Source organism: Aquarana catesbeiana, linkage group LG07, assembly GCF_042186555.1.
Source record: "Aquarana catesbeiana isolate 2022-GZ linkage group LG07, ASM4218655v1, whole genome shotgun sequence".
In the NCBI taxonomy this organism is placed as follows: Eukaryota; Metazoa; Chordata; class Amphibia; order Anura; family Ranidae; genus Aquarana; species Aquarana catesbeiana.
The window spans coordinates 190889720-190910223 of NC_133330.1; the positions used below are offsets into that span (position 1 = coordinate 190889720).

Sequence of the window (20504 nt, forward strand, 5' to 3'; positions counted from 1 at the left end):
CATCCCAAACAATGTCCGACGCGTTTCGTGTATATTACACTCATCAGGGGCGGGTGCTAGTGGTATAGCTATAAAATATGATAAAATGAAATTAGTAGGATGTATTAGAACCTATCGAAAAAGGAGTGGGTAAGTATAACAGAAATGCTTACGAGAACTCACTGTAGTGAGGTATAATAGGTATGGAACCGAGGTCAACCAATCTCTGCCGGGAGCTGAGGTAATGGAGCAGCGTGCTGACAGGGCATACATCCAGAAGCTCCCCAAAACACAGGACACAAGTTGGAAATGTATATTAAGACTGGATGTTGGCCATTAGTGGCTACCAGGGAAAGTCTGAAAAGATTAAATGTCATGGTATGAGAATGTCCATACATCCAAAGTTGGAAAGTGATGCATAGCTTACAAGATAGTAGACCATAGTCAGGGGTGACTTACTGGTGTCTCAGCATGGAATGAAGTGGTAAGGTGGACTGCAGAATCAAGTGTCGGATGACAACAGGGAGCTGCGCCTGGGGAAGCCAGATATAGCAGCCTGCACACGTGCACGCCGACTCCCACCAGCGTCACGCTAGCACGGCAAGAACGGGGAGGAGCTCCGACCGCCGGCAGAGATTGGTTGACCTCGGTTCCATACCTATTATACCTCACTACAGTGAGTTCTCGTAAGCATTTCTGTTATACTTACCCACTCCTTTTTCGATTCTAATACATCCTACTAATTTCATTTTATCATATTTTATAGATATACCACTAGCACCCGCCCCTGATGAGTGTAATACACACGAAACGCGTCGGGCATTGTTTGGGATGCATATAGTAGCCCCTATTCAATCATCTATTCTGGGCATTCTGAGATGTTTCTTCACACCTCGATCATTTTACTTCTTCCTTTTTTAATTTGATTTTGTATTTTACTGTGGTCTCATTGTCTCTTTTGCAAGTTTTGTTATATACTTTATGTACCATTATGAACTCACTGGAATGCATTGACTGTTCAATCCAGACCACTGCGGGGCACTTGGCTACCATACCCAGATGTACCCTAGTTGCCTGTATTGCACGCACACTTTTAATAGTGTGTGTGAACAAACATGAAATTACATTTACTATAATGTTGTCTCACCCATGTGGTTCCTGTTATTGACATGTTTTATGACTTTTATGACAATAAATGTGTACTTTTATTTTATCTATCTTCACCATGTCTATGGCCTCACTCAAAGTCCCAAACTTCCCATTTTCTTTGAATTAGGGATGGAGGCACATCCTATATATGTGCCTCATATAAAGTCCCACAACCATTCCCATTGTTCTTTGATTTAAGTTAGATAGAGTAGGCAGGTCGAGTCAGTTAGCTGCAGTTACAGTGTATTGTGTATATATATATATATATGCATCCCAGGTGTTGTGTGTATATATATATATATATATATATATATATATATATATATATATATATATATATATATATATATATATATATATACACACACTGTATTCAGTTTAGCAAGATCCTGTTCTTCTCTTCCTAATATACTGACAGGCAGGCAGGTGTTTTTACAGTATTTCAATCTACTGTACTGTGTACCCTGCACAGTCTCACCTACAGTAAAGCTACCTGCAGCCAGGTGCTTGTGTAGGCTCATTGAAGTACTTCCAGTTACTGTACTGTGTACCCAGCACAGTCTCACCTACAGTATAGCTACCTGCAGCCAGGTGCTTGTGTAGGCTCATTGAAGTATTTCCAGCTACTGTACTGTGTACCCTGCAGAGTCTCACCTACAGTATAGCAACCTGCAGCCAGGTGCTTGTGTAGGCTAATTTAAGTATTTCCAGCTACTGTACTGTGTACCCTTTACAGTCTCACCTACAGTAAAGCTACCTGCAGCCAGGTGCTTGTGTAGGCTCATTGAAGTATTTCCAGTTACTGTACTATGTACCCCACATAGTCTCACCTACAGTATAGCTACCTGCAGCCAGGTGCTTGTGTAGGCTCATTGAAGTATTTCCAGCTACTGTACTGTGTACCCTGCACAGTTGCACCTACAGTATAGCTACCTAAAGACAAGTGCAGGGGTTATCATACTAATAATACTACAGGCAGGCAGTTGATTCTGCTAGCTGCAGTATAATCGGTGTATATATATATATATATATGTATATATATATATATATATATATATATATATATATATATATATATATATATATATATATCCCAGTTTTGTGCAGCTCACTGCAGGCCAATAGTATGTCTGGAAGGCCAACAAGGAGAGGCAGACAGTCACAAGCCAATAAAAGAGGGCAAGCAGGCTCTGTGTCTAGAGGCAACAGTGCTGGTCATGGACACGGTGCATCCTCATCAGCATGTGGCCATGGGACACGCTTGGCCTTTTTTCGGCAGCTGGTTGTGTTGAGCCGCAACATGCGGAAGCTGTCCTCATCCTCCTCATCCTCCTCATCCTCTCTCACCCAGGCTCAGGGTACTTTGTCTGGAAAAGCAGCTGCCAACGCGGCCTCTTCCCCCAGCTCAATGGCATCAGTGACTCCTTCCATAGCCCCACCATGTCCTCCTGAGGAGTCCCTCAAACTGTTTGACCACAGTGTTGGGTACATGCTCCAGGAGGTTGCCCAGCGTTTTGAAGGCTCTGATGATGATACTGAGCTAGATGAAGGCAGTAACGTGAGCACGGACAGAGGGGTTGTCCAAAAAGGACAGCAATCTGGCAGTCATGTTCCCCCTGCTGCAGCATACTGCCAGGTTTGCTCCAGTGATATGGAGGGAGGGGATGATGAGGTCACTGACTCCACGTGGGTGCCTGATAGGTGAGAGGAGGAGGAGGAGGAAGAGGCACATCACCAACGAGGAAGGATGCCCTCCAGGGGCTAGCCTAAGGGCAGCACACTGACTGCATCACACTGCAGAGCTCCACATGTGCAGGGCGCTGCTGTCTCTGCGAGCTATTCCAAAAGTTCTTTGGTGTGGGCCTTTTTTGAGACGAGTGCATCAGATTGCACCGCTGCTATTTGCAACATATGTCTCAAGCGTATCTCGCGTGGCCAAAACATCTCCCGCTTGGGCACCACATGCTTGACCAGACATATGTTCACCTGCCATGCAGTTCGTTGGCAAGCGTACCTAAAAGACCCACACCAAAGAACAAAGAGGACCTCTCATTGCTCCTCATCAGCTGGGATCTCAAACCCCACTATACCTCCAGTCCTCTCTGAGACCTGCACTGAGAGGAATGAAGGTGTAGAATTAGGTGTGTCACAGCCAAGTACTTGCCGGCAATCTGCTATCTGTACACCCACGTCAGATTGTACCAGGCAAATTTCCCTGCCCCAGCTGCTGCACCGCAGGAAGAAGTTCGCTCCCAGCCATCCACATGCCCAGCGGTTGAATACTCGCTTGGCAAAATTGCTAGCACTTCAACTGCTACCTTTTCATTTGGTAGACTCTGCCCCCTTCCGTGAGTTTGTGGAATGTGCGGTTCCTCAGTGGCAGGTTCCCAAATGCCACTTTTTCTTCTGGAAGGCGATTCCGGCTCTCTACCGGCATGTGAAAGGCAATGTCTTGGAATCGCTGCATATTACCACTGACTTATAGTCCAGCAGGCATGGACAGGGACATTACCTCAGTTTCATGACGCATTGGGTGACTCTGCTGGCAGCTGGGAAGGATGCAGGACAAGGTGCAGTAGTGTTGGAGGTTGTTCCGCCACCACGCCTCCAAAATGCCACTACTAATGATTGTGACACACCGCTCTCCTCCACCCCCTCCTCTTCTTCTTCCTCCATGGCCTCTTCCTGTACTTTTTCCTCAGAACCAGCGGTGCTCCGTAGCCATTCAAGGGGCTACACAAGTACGCAGGCCAAAAGATGCCATGCAGTGCTTGAGCTGGTGTGCTTGGGGGACAGGAGCCACACTGGGGCAGAGATTCTGTCAGCTCTGCAGGGGCAGGTTCAGAGGTGGTTGACGCCACGTCAACTTAAGGCAGGATGGGTGGTTTGCGACAATGGCACCAACCTCCTCTCTGCCCTCCGACAGGGACAAATGACCCATGTGCCCTGTTTGGCTCACGTCCTTAACTTGGTGGTGCAGCGGTTCTTGGGCAGGTACCCGGGCTTACAGGATGTCCTGAGGCAGGCCAGGAAAGTCTGTGTGCATTTCCGCCAGTCATATAATGCCAGTGCTCGGCTGGCAGACCTCCAAAAGGAGTTTAACCTGCCCAAGAACCGCCTAATCTGTGACATGCCCACCAGGTGGAACTCAACGTTGGCCATGCTGCAGCGGCTGCACACGCAGCAAAGGGCCATCAATGAGTACCTGTGTGACTATGGCACCAGGACAGGGTCAGGGGAGCTTGTTTTTTTTTCCCCACGCCAGTGGGCCATGATCAGGGATGCATGCACTGTCCTGTCACCATTTTAGGAGGCCACGAAGATGGTGAGCAGTGACAGTGCATGCATCAGTGACACTGTCCCCCTTGTCCACCTGTTGGAGCACACGCTGCGTGGAATAATGGACAGGGTACTTGAGGCAGAACAGAGGCAGGAAGAGGAGGACTTCCTTAGCTCTCAAGGCCCCCTTTATCCAGACAGTGTTCCTGCGTGCCCGCCGATCACACAGGAAGAAGACGAGGAGGAGGAGGAGGAAGATTGTGTCAGTATGGAGGTGGAGCCTGGCACTCAGCATCAACAGCAGTCTTTAAGGGATCAGTCCCAAGAAACACATGGACTCGTACGTGGCTGGGAGGAGGTGGCTGCGGATCATGTCGTCCTTAGTGACCCAGAGGACTCCAGACCGAATGCCTCAGCAAACCTACGCTGTATGGCCTCCCTGATCCTGCAAAGCCTGCGGAAGGATCCTCGTATTTGTGGTATCAAGGAGAGGGATCGATACTGGCTGGCAACCCTCCTTGATCCACATTACAAGGGTAAGGTTGCGGACCTTATTTTGCCATCGCAGAGGATGAAACATCTGTGGGAGGCCTTGCAGAAAGGTCTGTGCAACGCGTTCCCAGAGACTGGGAGGTTACAAACTCCTGTTCCCGGACAATGTGTTGCTGAGGCTTCAGTCAGTCAAAGAAGGAGCGGTGGAGAAGGTGGCCGTCTGACCGATGTGTTCAGACAATTTTTAGTCCACAGCCCCAAAGTATAATCGGTTCCAGCAACCATCGCCAGTGCCTGTTTTACATGGTGCAGGAATACCTAGGGGCAAGATCTGACTTGGACACCTTTCCCACCGAAAATCCTCTGGGTTACTGGGTCTTGAGGATGGATCACTGGCCAGAGCTTGCACAGTATGCAATTGAGCTACTGGCCTGTCCTGCATCCAGCGTTCTTTCGGAACGCACATTCAGTGCTGCTGGAGGATTTGTAATCGATCACAGGGTGCATCTGTCCACCGACTCGGTCGATCGACTGACCTTCATAAAAATGAATCAGTCTTGGATCACCACCAGCTACCAAGCACCTGATGCTGATGTAACCGAATATTTTTTTTTTGAAATATCAGATCCCTTCAAAGACTGCCTATGCTGATGCTGAGTGACTATCCTGTTATGCTGAGTAATTATCCTCTTCCTCCTCAATGATCATGCTGATAGCTTGTAAGAACATTTTTGGTTCTGGGCGCCGCCACCAGTGCCTAAGGCCCAATTTTTCAGCCCCTGTTAAGGGGCGTGTAATTACAATTTTTGATGCAATTCTTTGCATCAGGGCTAGTTCCTGCACTCCAAGTAGAGTGTCTTTGAGGGGTTGCAGTGTTGTGGCACCAGCACCAGTGCCTAATGCCCAATTTTTCAGCCCCTGTTTAACAGGGGCGTGTAATTACAATTTTTGATGCAATTCTTTGCAGCAGGGCTAGTTCCTGTGCTCCAACTAGAGTATCTGTGAGGGGTTGCAGTGTTGTGGCACCAGGACCAGTGCCTAAGGCCCAATTTTTCAGCCCCTGTTTAACAGGGGCGTGTAATTACAATTTTTGATGCAATTCTTTGCAGCAGGACTCGTTCCTGCGCTCCAACTAGAGTATCTGTGAGAGGTTGTAGTGTTGTGGCACCAGCACCAGTGCCTAAGGCCCAGTTTTTCTGCCCCTGTTCAACAGGGACATGTAATTACAATTCTTGATATAATATTTAACAGCAGGGCCGGTTCCACCAAGAGTAACTGTGAGGACTTACAGTGTTGTGGCACCAAACAAAAGTTTCTTCAGCTTCTTTAGTTTGGGCAGCGTGCGCTCGCTATTGCTTACTGGACCGTCTGTACCGAGTACAGGCTTCAGTCCACTCCCCTCAGTTTTTTCTTTAAGCTTGGTTATTCGAGGAGACAAGGCCGATCAGGCTGTCCTTTGTAGCCAAGACAAAACCTATGACCTGAAAATTGCTGACACTTCCAATTTGCTGCTCTTCATCCGAGACTGCAAAACCCCTGACCAGTTTCCCTGTGACCAGCCGTCCCTCAGTGTCAGTCTGTGTGAGATTGCTGGATTCTCTAATTACTACTGGGAGCTGAGGAGATGTCAGCCCAAACTAAAGAAGCTGAAGAAACTTTTGTTAGAAAACCCCTATGAGGGACCAGAGAACGAACAGGACAAAAGCCAGAACATAGTGTTGATCATATTACTCTGCTGAGAACCCAATTTTCCGTTGATCCATCCATCTACACCGGGGTCCTTGATGTCTCATCCCAGCGTTCCATCTCGGCTTCATGGTGGTCCGGAGCAATAAGATTTAAACAGCTTACCCAGACCCTCTGTAACGGGGGGAATGGGTTTCTGGTAAGCGGCCAGTCACTCTACACATGGTGGTGGACACAAACACTTTTGTCCTCATTCAACAGGACCTTCACGTCATTTAATTCAACACTCGGGTGTTATAATTTCCACATATGGACTCACATTGATTTTTCTTTATTTTTTATTGTCGCACATAAAGTTTGTAGTTTTGATGTCAGTTTCATCGATTACATATTTATATGATATATGATTTTACACATATATTTGGATTCTAAAGGTGATTTAACTACTACTTATATATACATCTGTTTGTCATTAGCGCGATTCAATAGTTTTACAATGTTCATATTTTGTGTTTGTGTCATATATAGGAATTCACAGCTTTTATAATATTTCACTTGTTACCTTTACTTGATTTTTTTGATTTTTTGATTATTTAATTTTACTTATGCGCAGTTAATCCCCCCTTTTTTTCTAGTGAAATGAATGTCAGTGGAATTTTAGAAATGTAAGTTGTGAAATGTATATTTTTGTATGGAAAAAAAATGTAATAAAGAGATGTTAAAAAAAAAAAAAAAGATTTAATTCATAGAATGCATTAAGGTAAAAAACCTTGAAACTTTAGAATCACTGTAATGCCGCGTACACACGATCAGACATTCTGACAACCAATGTTCGATGGGAGCTTGTTGTCGGAAATTCCGACAGTGTGTTGGCTCCATCGGACATTTTTTGTCAGAATTTCTGACAACAAAAATTTGAGAGCTGTTCCCAAATTTTCCCACAACAAAATCCGTTGTCGGAAATTACGAGCGTGTATAGACAATTCTGACGCACAGAATTCCACGCATGTTCGCAAGTACGAGACGGAAGCGCTCGGTCTGGTAAAACTAGCGTTCGTAATGGAGATAGTACATTCGTCACGCTGCAAATTTTTTCATCTTTTAATGCAGCGCATTCTCTTCTTCTTTATAATGCATGAATAATGAAGTTATTTTGCTGCTGATATTCACACAGAGTTTGCAAAAAAACTGATTTCTTTATTATTTCTTGTGATCTCATGAATAATCTTTTTTATTTTTTTCGCCAGATCTCCAGAATAATGTTTATAATTTTTGTTTATAGTAATCTCATTTTTTTTTAAATCAAGATCTCCTGATTTTTTTTTTTTTTTTAGTAGTGATCTCCATAATATTTTTTGTCCTTTTTTGTGTCAAGTTACCACAACACCATTATTTTCTTGTATTTTTTAACCTTAAGGAGGTTGGTTGGTGTCCCTTGTTAATTTGACATTGTATTTTTGAAATGTACCTGCCTACTCACAAACAAACTGTCCTTTTTTTAATTAAAACACATAGCCAATGATTTGTTAAAAAAATAGACATTTTTTAGGGGTCATAACAAAATAAAGAGGAAGGCAATGCTGGATAAACTGGTGAAATTAGCAAAGCCTTTGTACCCCAGGGCACACATCAACTATTTGACAGGCAAAATTGGTAGCCTGAGGAATCCATTTAATAGGGAGCACAATCCGGTCCAGGACTCTGAGAGATCAGGAACAGCAGCAGATGACATATATGTCCCCAGGCTGTGGGCTTACAACAGCCTGCGTCTTTTGCCAGCCCGAACCCAGGCCATCACTCTCTTGTCTTCCTTCCATGCTTCCTTCCATGCTTGCTTCCAGGCTGTGGCTCTGGTATTGGAGTTGTGGCAGGAGGTAGAGGAGGAGGATGATCCAACTCACACAGGTGGGTTTTGCTTGTGAGTTCATCCCTCAAACCCTTATTTAGGGCCATATATATCACTTCCTCACAAATGAAACGTTGGCCCCTCCTGGCTGCCACTTACCCCTGCCACCTCCTGGCTGCCACTTTCCACAGTCTCCTCCTGGCTGAGGCTTTCCTGTGTATGAAAAAGGGATATAGTTTTAGTTTATTGTTCATCAATCACACACAATTTTGAGAAATATGTTGAACAATGATATACCTGACTCAAGCTGGGCTCCTCCACATCTTCTTCCTGGGTGGAAGGCCCAGGTTCTACGTTGGAAGCCTCAGCTGGGGTGAAAGGAAGAGTGGAAGGAAGGGTTGAGAGTGATGGCCTGATTTCAGTCTGGTATGACAGAAACCGCAGTCTGTCGTAGTACCACAGCCTGGGGACATAAATGTCATCTGCTGCTGCTCCTGATCTCTGGGAATCCTGGACCTTCTTGCGCTCCCTATTATAAGTGCTCCTCAGGCCACCAATTTTGCACTTCAAATAGTTGATGTCTGCCATGGGGATCTGCGGCTTCACAAATTCAAGCAATTTATCCAGTGCTGCCTTCCTCTTTATTCTATTAGTATAAAAGGGGTGTTTTGTCTGCCACAGACAAGGCAGCTCTCTGTACATATCAATGATTTGGGGGAGGAAATCATGATCATTGAATCGATCCATTTTATCTGCAACACACAACACAAGACAAACCCTAATGTCAGGCTAAAACTCGCATAATATTGTCCCAATATAGGCTTCAATCTCTAAGCAGTATAGGCCACTGATGCCCCAAGTTAAAATTGTACCTTCGTTATCACGATTGGCGCTTCCGATATTCCTTGCTCCGCTCACAGATCGTACGTACGATGCACGCGTGTTCCGCTTTATATATACCGCGCATGCGTTAAACTCCGCCTGCCCCTGACCTTCTTTCAAGTATATTCCCCGCCCCTTCTCTTTTGGTGCAGTGGAAGAGCACATGGTGGAGAAAGAACAAGTGCATGCAGACAGCAGCAGCAACAATGAAAGCCTGGAGCCACCAACGTCCCGATCCCGGAGGAGATTTAAGGCCGCAAATATGTCCTTTGTAGAGATGGTGAAGATGGTGGACATCTTGAAGAGGGCCAACTATGATGGGAAGTATGGACCTTACCCAAACTCAAATGTGAGAAAGGCCAAGATCATGACTAAAGTTGTGAAAAGTCTGCACAGGACTTTTGCAGTACGACGATCCAAGGATCAATTGAGGAAACGCTGGTCAGACCTGAAATTGAGGGAGCACGATCAGTAAAGAAGGATCAAGAGAGTTCTGCAAAAAAGTAAGTATTTGTCCTATGTTCCTATTATTATTATTACTTGCATGCTGCTCCATGTGTTTTTCTTTACTGTTGTACAGTTTAAAATCGCAAATTTCACGTTCGTGGGCACAGTAATCGTTCGTAGTAAACATCGTTCGTTCGCCCACTAATACGATGTTTTTGGCAGATGCAGGTTAACTACATTTGGTCATGCCTATTTGTATTAAAAGAGGTTTAGTACATTGTTGTCTAGATGGGTTTAGAACTAGAATGAAATGCAAACTTGATTCAGTGTAAGGAGAGGACACTCAGCAGCTGTTTACACATCTGGACGCAGGAGCACTAGTGTGGAACACCAGAGCAAACTTTTTAGGGTGTCCCACATAGGTGCTCCAGTGGATACTAGGGGTCTCTACATGTGTGAAACTTGACCAAAACAGGTAAGTATTGCAGCTTTAGAAAGGGAAAAAAATAATGTCTTCAGCTTGGAACTCTGCCAAAACAGACAATTTTACAACACTTCCAAGCAATGTTTCATATTACTATTTCTGCCCTCAAATATCTGTGTGCTAAGTATACCTTTTTTTTATTCACATAGGGTAGAAAAGACTCGGGACATCAGAGGACACCAGGGACCCACAACCTCCTAAAGAAGGGGAAATCCCCACACCACAACCAGAGGATGTGGAGGAAGGAGAGGTTTACGAAGTGGGCAAAATAGTGACCACAACAGGTGAGTGTCTGAGACCACAGCTTCAGGTAATAGATGTATGCCTGCATATTTATAGTACATGGTGTGTTTTTTTTTATTTTAGGTGATGTGGATGTTGTGGAAGAAGAAACCAGTGCAAGTGCACAGATCCTCATCGGGGAGATCATGGTGTGCAATAGGGATTTACAGAAGATCAAGGAAGACATCAATGATATTGAAAAAAGACTCAAAAACATCATTGATGTTTTAGGCAGACTCTAAAACACACCAAAATTATCCAATTTGTTTATATTTTTATTATTTTTCTAACTTTTTTAAAATATATTGAAAGCCAAATTTTGAAGATGCACACAGTGTGTCAACATGTGTTATCTGCCATCACGGGATATCAATGTACACGTTTTGTGGGTGCAACCCCTTACTCGCAACTAAAGTAGCTGAGAGGAAGGGGTTGTACCCCCGAAACACGTCCATTGATCCCTCATGATGGAAGCTAGCAAATGTTGACATTATGTATGGGATCAGGAGGGAAATCCCCATTTTGACTCTCAATTTGTGTGCATCTTTCAAAATTTGGCTTTCACAGGGGTAACATCACCGCATCTGATGAAGGCAAGATCAACACAGTTTGGACATACTAATGTCTGATATTGCCTTCAATTTATCAAAGTTGAACTTTCTAAGTTCCTGAGTTAAGTATTGTTTTATGGTTTTAAACATGCCTGCTTAGCCTAAAAAAGGATATTTCTACTGTCAAACTTAAAAATTTTATTCAAAAAATATGTTGGTTTGTTCAAAAACCCTTTTCTAACGCACATGTGAATGTGCACAGAGTAAAACGTTTTCTACTCAACAATGTGTGGCTTCTTCTTTCAATGCTCAATAGCAGTTTTTTTAGTAAGTTGGTGTTTACAATGACTATGGGGGTTATTTACTAAAGGCAAATCCACTTTGCACTTTCAGTGCATTTTCAGTGCAGTTTCAAGTGCACTTTTGCAGAGCACTTGTAATGCAAAGAGGATTTTCCTTTAGTAAACAACACCCACAGTGCTTTAAAATTTGCCACAATCAGGCCATTTTTGTGACTCCAAAAAATTAATTCATGGTGCTGAAAATTATGAATATTTTTATCAGTAATGCATTACATACATTTACAACAAAAACAATGTGTGTGTGTAGCAGACCCACAACATAATAGTTAGCTGAAGAAGAGATTGTCACCTCATGTATCAAAGAAATTAAGTTTGCACTATTGAAGAAAATGTCCAAAAAGAAAAGCCCTTTGGATAACCTAGGAGACAGCTAAAAGAAACACAACCAGTAAATCAAAGGAAATATTATTTCAGTTTAAATTAAAAATTAATTTTAAAAATGTTTCTTAAACATTTTCTGGCATATCAATGGCCCCCCTACCCGCAAAGTACTCCATATATTTTAGACGGACCTCACGGGCGCTTTGGGGGGGGCAAGCCAGGACGGCCAGCTTCAAGCGCCATCAGGGTTTGTTCTTGATATCCAGCCTCAGTCCCAACTGAGGCCACATAGTTCATAGAATTTCTCCTTAAAAAGTTGTGTAGAATGCAGCATGCAAGTATTATATGATTAAATTTATATTCCAGCATGTTGATTGGCATCAGGAATAGGCGGAACCGGCTGGCCATTATCCGAAAGCATTATCCACCACTCTTCTGGCTCTGGCTAGCCGGTAGTTAAAAACCCTCTGGTCCGGAGTGAGGGTGCTCATAGGGAATGGCCGCATCAGGTGTTCACCAAGCCCAAAGGCTTCATCAGCATCAAAGACGAACGGTAGACCAGCCACGTTGTCTTCCGGAGGTGGCAATCCCAAGCCACCATTCTGGAGCCGTCCATAGAACTCGGTCTGGGCAATGACTCCACCATCCGACATCCGGCCATTCTTCCCCAGGTCCACATATAGAAACTCATATGTCGCCGACACCACCGCCAACATCACTATACTACTAAACCCCTTATAGTTGTAATAGTATGACCCCGAGTTGGGGGGTGGGACTATGTGGACGTGTTTCCCATCAATTGCCCCTCCACAGTTGGGAAAGTCCCACCGCTGGGCAAATTGGGAAGCCACAGTCTGCCATTCCTGTGACGTTGAAGGAAACTGTGGAGTCAAACAAGAAAAAAAAAGTACTTTTGCACTTAACATTGCAAGCAGATTAGACACAAAAATTCTTGGTCAACATCAGTATAACATTTATTTGAAGGAGTAAAATATAAAGTCCACTTATCAGATTCCTCACCCACTCTGAAGGCTCATTAAAAATTTTTTAGGGGGGGAGATTTTTTGGACAGGTAACCCTCTCCACTTCATTGAGAGCTGAATGCATAAATAATGTGTGTTACTTTGGCCAGCCCCTCCTTACTTACACTATTGGCAGCCCACTGGACGGGTAAGAAGTGTCATAATACAAAAATATAAATACAACCTGTACAAATTGAAGCACATTTTTACATTCTGCAATTACCTATCAAGATAATAGGAGAACAAAACTTTAAACAGCACCATTTGAAAGTATTCAGGCAGGCCCTTTCACTACATGCTTTGGTGAATTCATCCATAAATATGAACACAAAAGAGGTAAGTGAACACAAAAGAGGTAGGTATAGTGTGTATGGGTTTGGCAAAGTCAGCAGATAGAGTATTGGTATCGGTTGACTTAGCGGTTGGGGGAGGAAGGGTTCCAAATGATTTTGGGACCCCAAAAAAAAGCCTCTGGCACCCTGCATGAATTTAAGGACACAAATAACATTTGTACACATTTTAGGGGGTGTTTAGGGTAAAGCAGTACAATGGAGCTGACAAAATACATTGTTAAGTGACTAGGCTAGGTGTGTATAGGCCCAGGATAGCATGCTAGTGAGGTTAGTGAAGAAAAATATGCATGAAGGACAAAAAAGGAACTTTAAAAACTTCCAGGATGCATGAGGATAAAGAGGACATTCACAGCATATTACAATCATGGTAATTAGGGAATGATGAAATGAATACAATACATTAGCAAACAATAAATACATATAATGTGATGTTAAAGGATAAATCTTACCTTAATATAGTCCTTCTGCAGGACCTGAATGATGGCAGAACAGGTATCTGAAATAATGATCCCCAGAGCCTGGGGGAGATGCCTGTTGAGAACTTGATGTCCTGCAGACTTCTCCCCATCGCCAAGTAACGCAACGTGGCGACTAGCCTCTTCTCGGGAGTGATGGCTTGCCGCATGCAGGTGTCCTGCTTTGTAATATAAGGGAACAGCAAAGCCAACAAACAGTGAAAAACAGGGTCCGTCATCCAGGGATAATTCCTGAAATCATCAGGATTATTCTCACGGATCTCTGCAACAAAGGCATATGAGAGAATTGGTCATGCTGGAGCAACCAATTCTTCTTCCATAAACTCCTCCCCGCCCTGTTCATGGACTAGGCTTGGGTCAAAGTAAGAACCCCAACACCAAGCCCCTGCACAGCACAAACTTTACGATGAGTACAAACCCACAACATGGCTTCAAAACGGTCGGCTGGTCAGAACGAACTAACAGAACGCACTGAAAATCAGAAAGGCCTGAGAAGAGTGAGCTGAAAATCAGAAACAAATACGTACTATAAAAATACGCACTGAAAACCAGATGCAAACTGACTACACGCACTGAAAACCAGATACGAACCCACAAGCACAAACTGAAGAGCAGTAACGATCTGAAAAGCACGAGGCTGAAAAGCATGAGGCTGAAAAGCGTGAATCGTCTCTCACCAAACTTCTACTAACATGAGATAAACATGAGATTATCAGAAGGAGCCCAAAGGGTGGCGCACTTGCTATTGAACTTCCCTTTTATAGTGCCGTTGTACGTGTTGTACGTCAGTGCATTCTTGACGACCAGAATTTCCAACAACATTTGTGTGACCGTGTGTATGCAAGACAAGTTTGAGCCAACATCCGTCGGAAATAAATCCAGGATTTTGTTGTCGGAATGTCCGATCGTCTGTATGCGGCATAAGAATGGTTGGACTGTTTATCCTGCCAGTTTATCTGGACGTCAAGATTTATTTTCACATATTTGTTTGTTCTCCTGTTTGGGATACATGATTTATTTGTTTTCAGTCTGTGTTCACCTTACTTAGATAAGGATCGTTTTGCACTTGAGCATAAGGTCGTGTGTTCAGCTGCATTTGATTCTATGTTTGGACATCGTCATTATTTTATGCAGCCTGCAGTGTTTCTCTGAGTTCCAAGTCATTCCGGATTATGACGTTTGACTCATTGCTCATACGCGAGGTCTTCCTTGGAGGATTTCAGTACTCTTCTTTAGATTTTATGATCTGTTTTGCTCAATATGCACTGTAACCATCTAATTGTTGAGCTTATATGTTGGATTGAATATTAATAAAATCTTTTGTAAAAGAAAATTTAGACTATTGCTGTTGTATGGGGGAATTTTTTATTCCCCTTTTCTATACATTCCTTTGAGCCTTCCTGAATATTGGTGCTCACACTGGTCCTGCAGATACTCTGGGTCCTCCTGTGCTCTGGGCTCCAATTCTGTCCTAGCACATGCACACCTTTACCCATCAGCTGAGCAATGCACTAGCAGTGACCAGGTACACTCACAACTTAGTAGGTGTCATTGTGCATTCTGATTTTTCCAGGTTTCTTTAAAAAGGCACAAGTCTAAAGTCTGGGTGCATATTGTATTGTGTACTGCTAGTTTGGATTCTGTCCAGTCTTCTTGGATTACCTTTGCTGCTGACTTGACTTGCTTACCTCACCTAAACTATTCCTGTTCTAACCTCCAATCCCAGACAGCAATTATTTTCTACAATTTGGCTTTGGTTTACAGTTCTTGGATCTACTGGTTATAAGTAATCTCTGGCAGAATCTAAAATTATGATAGTTTCACATTTTGGTGCCGTCCATGGGCAGTTACCTTGAAAGGCTTGTATTACAATTATTCTGTGTTTAATCCAATTGACTTCCTTCTGCCCACATGAACCTAGTCATGGACTGTTTGACTACTCCTTAGCCTTTTGCCTGAATCCTTGTCAGGTAATGGTCAACTTGCCCATTAAAAAAGTAGCTGGATGAATGAATATGTAAGAATGTTTTTTACCTGTCTGTCATCATTGACTTAATTATTTAAAAAAAAAAATCATATGTATGTTATATTTTGTGCTTCTGAATGTATATATTTCTATTCCTTAGGTATCAAATGGTCAGCAAATATAACTCTATTGAGTGCACAGCGGGTGGTTGGTCAAGAGACCTTCCTCATTGTGAAGGTAATGATACGGTTTTACACTACAATTCAACATAACTAGATAAAAGTCTAAAGCTAGGTATACACTAGCAAAATGTTGTTCAAGATTTTTTATTGTAAGAACGCAACAGATAAAATCACGGTGCATCGCTAATATATTATTCCAAAAAAACACTTCATTAACAAAAAACAAACAAAAAAACTTTGCAACAAGAAGTGGCAAAGATGTTGGCAAATGTGTATCTTAATCCTCTGCCTTTAAACGTAATAATCATAAATATGTGACATTCATACAGCATAATCTTGAAAGAGCTCAACCCACAAAGTAAAGTATGTTTTTAATGACCAAATCTATGTATCCATGCTGTAACTTCTATACAGTGACTCAAAAAAAAAAGTTTTTCATATACTTGGCATATTATGTATTCATCAACACAACAAACTTAAGGAAATAATGTAGAGATTAGGGAAAGGGGAATATAAGAAGGAGAAACTGGAAAGGGAAAAGGAAGGGAGGGGATCCCAGGGACCAGAGAAGTGCTATCCCTATATCCCTAGAATACAAAAACAATCATAAATCAATATGCATATGCTGGGCCCCAGTGCTTCAGAACTTTTTCAAAACATTTATTTAGAGTCATGGATAATGCCGTTTAGTTTCTCCTGTCATGATCCACATGATTTTCTGCTGCACCTGGGAGACCGGGACTAAAGTCTTCTTCCACGACCTAGCAATAGTTATTTAGCTGCTAAGAGGATGAAAAATATCAATCTCTGAGTAGCTCATGAAACTTTCTCAAGTTGATCATTCAACTAGCAACTTGTGCTGATTGTGATTTGAAAACTCCAGTGACCCGCCTCAAAAGAGCAAACACTGTTCCAGAAGCCAAATGGAAGTCAAATGAAGAGATTTTTTGGATTGATCGAGTGCTGCACTGTTATTTTATCTGTTGAGTATACTGTGGAGTTATAGGGTATATACAGTGCCTTGAAAAAGTATTCATACCCCTTGAAATTTTCCACAATTTATCATGTTACAACCAAAAAGTTAAATTTTTGTATTTTATTGGGATTTTATGTGATAGACCAACACAAAGTGGCACATAATTGCGAAGTGGAAGGAAAATGATAAATGGTTTTCAACATTTTTTACAAATAAATATGTGAAAAGTGTGGCGTGCATTTGTATTCAGCCCCCCGGAGTCAATACTTTGTAGAACCACCTTTCGCTGCAATTACAGCTGCAAGTTTTTTGGGGATGTCTCTTCCAGCGTTGCACATCTAGAGAGTGACATTTTTGCCCATTCTTTTTTACAAAATAGCTCAAGATCTGTCAGCATCTGTGAACATCGATTTTTAAGTCTTGCCACAAATTATCAATTGGATTTAGGTCTGGACTTTGACTGGGCCATTCTAACACAGGAATATGCATTGATCTAAACCATTCCATTTTAGCTCTGACTGTATGTTTAGGTTCGTTGTCCTGCTGGAAGGTGACCCTCCGTTGCAGTCTCAAGTCTTTTGCAGACTCTAACAGGTTTTCTTCTAAGATTGGCCTGTATTTAGCTCATCTATCTTCCCATCAACTCTGACCAGCTTCCCTGTCCCTGCTGAAGAAAAGCATCCCCACAACTTGATGCTGCCACCACCATGTTTCACGGTGGGAATGGTGTGTTCAGGGTGATGTACAGTGTTAGTTTTCCGCCGCACATAGCGTTTTGCTTTTAAGCCAAAAAGTTCAATTTTGGTCTCATCTGACCAGAGCACCTTCTTCCACATGTTTGCTGTGTCCCCCACATGGCTTTTTGCAAGCTGCAAATGGGACTTTTTATGGCTTTCTTTTAACAATGGCTTTCTTCTTGTCACTCTTCCATAAAGGCCACATTTGTGGAATGTGTGACTTATGCCCCGTACACACGGTCGGATTTTCCGACGGAAAATGTGTGATAGGACCTTGTTGTCGGAAATTCCGACCGTGTGTAGGCTCCATCACACATTTTCCATCAGATTTTCCGACACACAAAGTTTGAGAGTAGGATATAAAATTTTCCGACAACAAAATCCGTTGTCAGAAATTCCGATCGTGTGTACACAAATCCGACGAACAAAGTGCCGCGCATGCTCAGAATAAATAAAGAGATGAAAGCTATTGGCCACTGCCCCGTTTATAGTCCCGACATACGTGTTTTACGTCACCGCGTTCAGAATGATCGGACTTTCTGACAACTTTGTGTGACCGTGTGTATGCAAGACAAGTTTGAGCCAACATCCGTCAGAAAAAATCCTAGGATTTTGTTGTCGGAATGTCCGAACAAAGTCCGACCATGTGTACAGGGCATAATAGTTGTCCTGTGGACAGATTCTATCACCTGAGCTGTGGATCTTTGCAGCTCCTCTAGAGTTACCACGGGCCTCTTGGCTGCTTCTCTGATTAATGCTCTCCTTGCCCAGATGTCAGTTTAGGTGGACAGCCTTGTTTTGGTAGGTTTACAGTTGTGCCATACTCTTTCCATTTTCGGATGATGGATTGAACAGTGCTCCGTCAGATGTTTAAACCTTGGGATACTTTTTTATAACCTAACCCTGCTTTAACCACTTCAATACAAGGGAATTAATCCCCTTCCTGCCCAAGTCAATTTTCAGTCTTCAGCGTTGTCACTTTTTAACCACATGCCGACCAGCGCACGACGATATACGTTGGCACAATGGCACAGCTGGGCAAATTGGCATACAGGTACATCCCCTTTTAAGAACCGGCATTGTGCCTGCCGCGTGCTCCGTGACTGTGACCATGGGCCCGCAGACTCAATGTCCACCCGGTGCCCGCGATCATGTCATGGAGTGGAAGAACGGGAAGATGCTTTTGTAAACAAGGCATTTCCCCATTCTGCCTTGTGACATGACAGAGATCACTGCTCCCTGTCATCGGGAGCAGTGATCGCTGTCATGTGAGTAGTAGTCTATCCCCCCCACAGTTAGAATCACTCCCTAGAACACACTTAACCCCTTGATTGCCCCATAGTGTTTAACCCCTTCTCTGCCAGTGTCATTTACACAGTAATCAGTGCATTTTTATAGCACTGATCGCTGTATAAATGACAATGGTCCCAAAAATGTGTCAAAAGTGTCCAATGTGTCCGCCATAATGTTGCAGTCACGATAAAAATTGCAGATCGCTACCATTACTAATAAAAAGAAAAAAATAATAATAAAAATGCCATAAAACTATCCCCTATTTTGTAGACGCTATAACTTTTGCGCGAACGAATCAATATGCGCTTATTTTTTTTTTTTTTAACAAAAATATGTAGAAGAATACATATCAGCCTAAACTGAGGAAAAAAAATCGTTTTTTTTATATATTTTTGGGGGATATTTATTATAGTAAAAAGTAAAAAATATTGCTTTTTATTCAAAATTGTCGCTCTTTTTTTGTTTATAGCTCAAAAAAAAAACAAAAACACAGAGGTGATCAAATACCACGAAAATAAAGCTCTATTTGTGGGCAAAAATGGACGTCAATTTTGTTTGGGTGCAACTTTGCAAGACCACGCAATTGTCAGTTAATACGATGCAGTGCCAAATTGCAAAAAGTGCTCTGGTCAGGAAGGGGGTAAATCCTTCCGGGGCTGAAGTGGTTAAACGACAATTGCGTGGTCATGCTACACTGTACAAAACAACATTTTTATAATTTTGTTTCCACAAATAGAGCTTTCTTTTGGTGGTCTTTGATCAAGACCGAAAATTTTGAAAAAAAAAAAAAGTTTTTCTTTGTTTCTGTTATAAAATTTTGCAAAAAAGTAAGTTTTCTCCTTCACTGATGTGCACTGATAAGCTGCACTGATGGGCACTGATAAGGCGGCACCGATGAGGTGGCACCAATGAGATGGCACTGATGAGGTGGCACTGATGGGCACTGACAATGGGCACTGATAGGCGGCACTGATAAACGGCACTGATGGGTGGCATTGATAGGCGGCACTGATGGGCACTCATAGGTAGAACTGGTGGGCACTGATGGGCACTGAAAGGCTGCACTGATGGGTACTTATGGGTGGCACTGATAGGCAGCTCTGCTGGGCACTGATAGGCAGCACTGCTGGGCACTGATGGGCACTGATAGGCGGCACTAATGGGCAATGATATCTGGCACTGATAGATTGCACTGATAGGCATCACTGATGGCACTGGCACTGGCAGGCATTATTAATGGGCACTGATTGACAGCTGCCTGGGCACTGATTGGCATATCCCTGGTGGTCTAGGGTGGCATACCTGTTGGGGTTCCTTTGTGGGCATCCCTGGTGGTCCTGGGCGGGCATCCTGGGGGGGCTGTGCTGATAAACATTCAGCACAGACCCCGTCTGTCAGGAGAGCAGCCAAACGGCTCTCCTCTACTCGCATCTGTTTACATCGTGATCAGCCGTGATTGGACATGGCTGATCACGTGGTAAAGAGCCTCCATCAGAGGCTCTTTACCGAGATCGGTGATGCGGTGTGTCAGACTGACACACCACACCAACGATCGCCGCCCTGCGTGCCCCCATAGGAGCGTGATCGCGGCTTATTCTACTGGACGTCATATGACGCCCAGTCAGGATAACTGAACCCCTTCCCAGTCGTCATTTTGCTATAGGCTGGGCAGGAAGTGGTTAAACTTCTCCACAACGTTATCCCTGACCCATCTGGTGTGTTCCTTGGCCTTCATGATG

General features: G+C 43.3%; 1 protein-coding gene across 7 annotated transcripts in view; it reads left to right on the plus strand.

Moving 5' to 3' along the window:
* LOC141103387 (complement factor H-related protein 1-like) overlaps window positions 1–20504 on the plus strand; it is a 553742-nt gene that overhangs the window by 240725 nt on the left and 292513 nt on the right. For all 7 annotated transcript variants that reach the window (XM_073592914.1, XM_073592913.1, XM_073592912.1 and 4 more), the window contains exon 4: window positions 15738–15814. In XM_073592914.1, the coding sequence (XP_073449015.1) occupies window positions 15738–15814 (77 nt within the window). The remainder of the gene's footprint in view (window positions 1–15737; window positions 15815–20504) is intronic.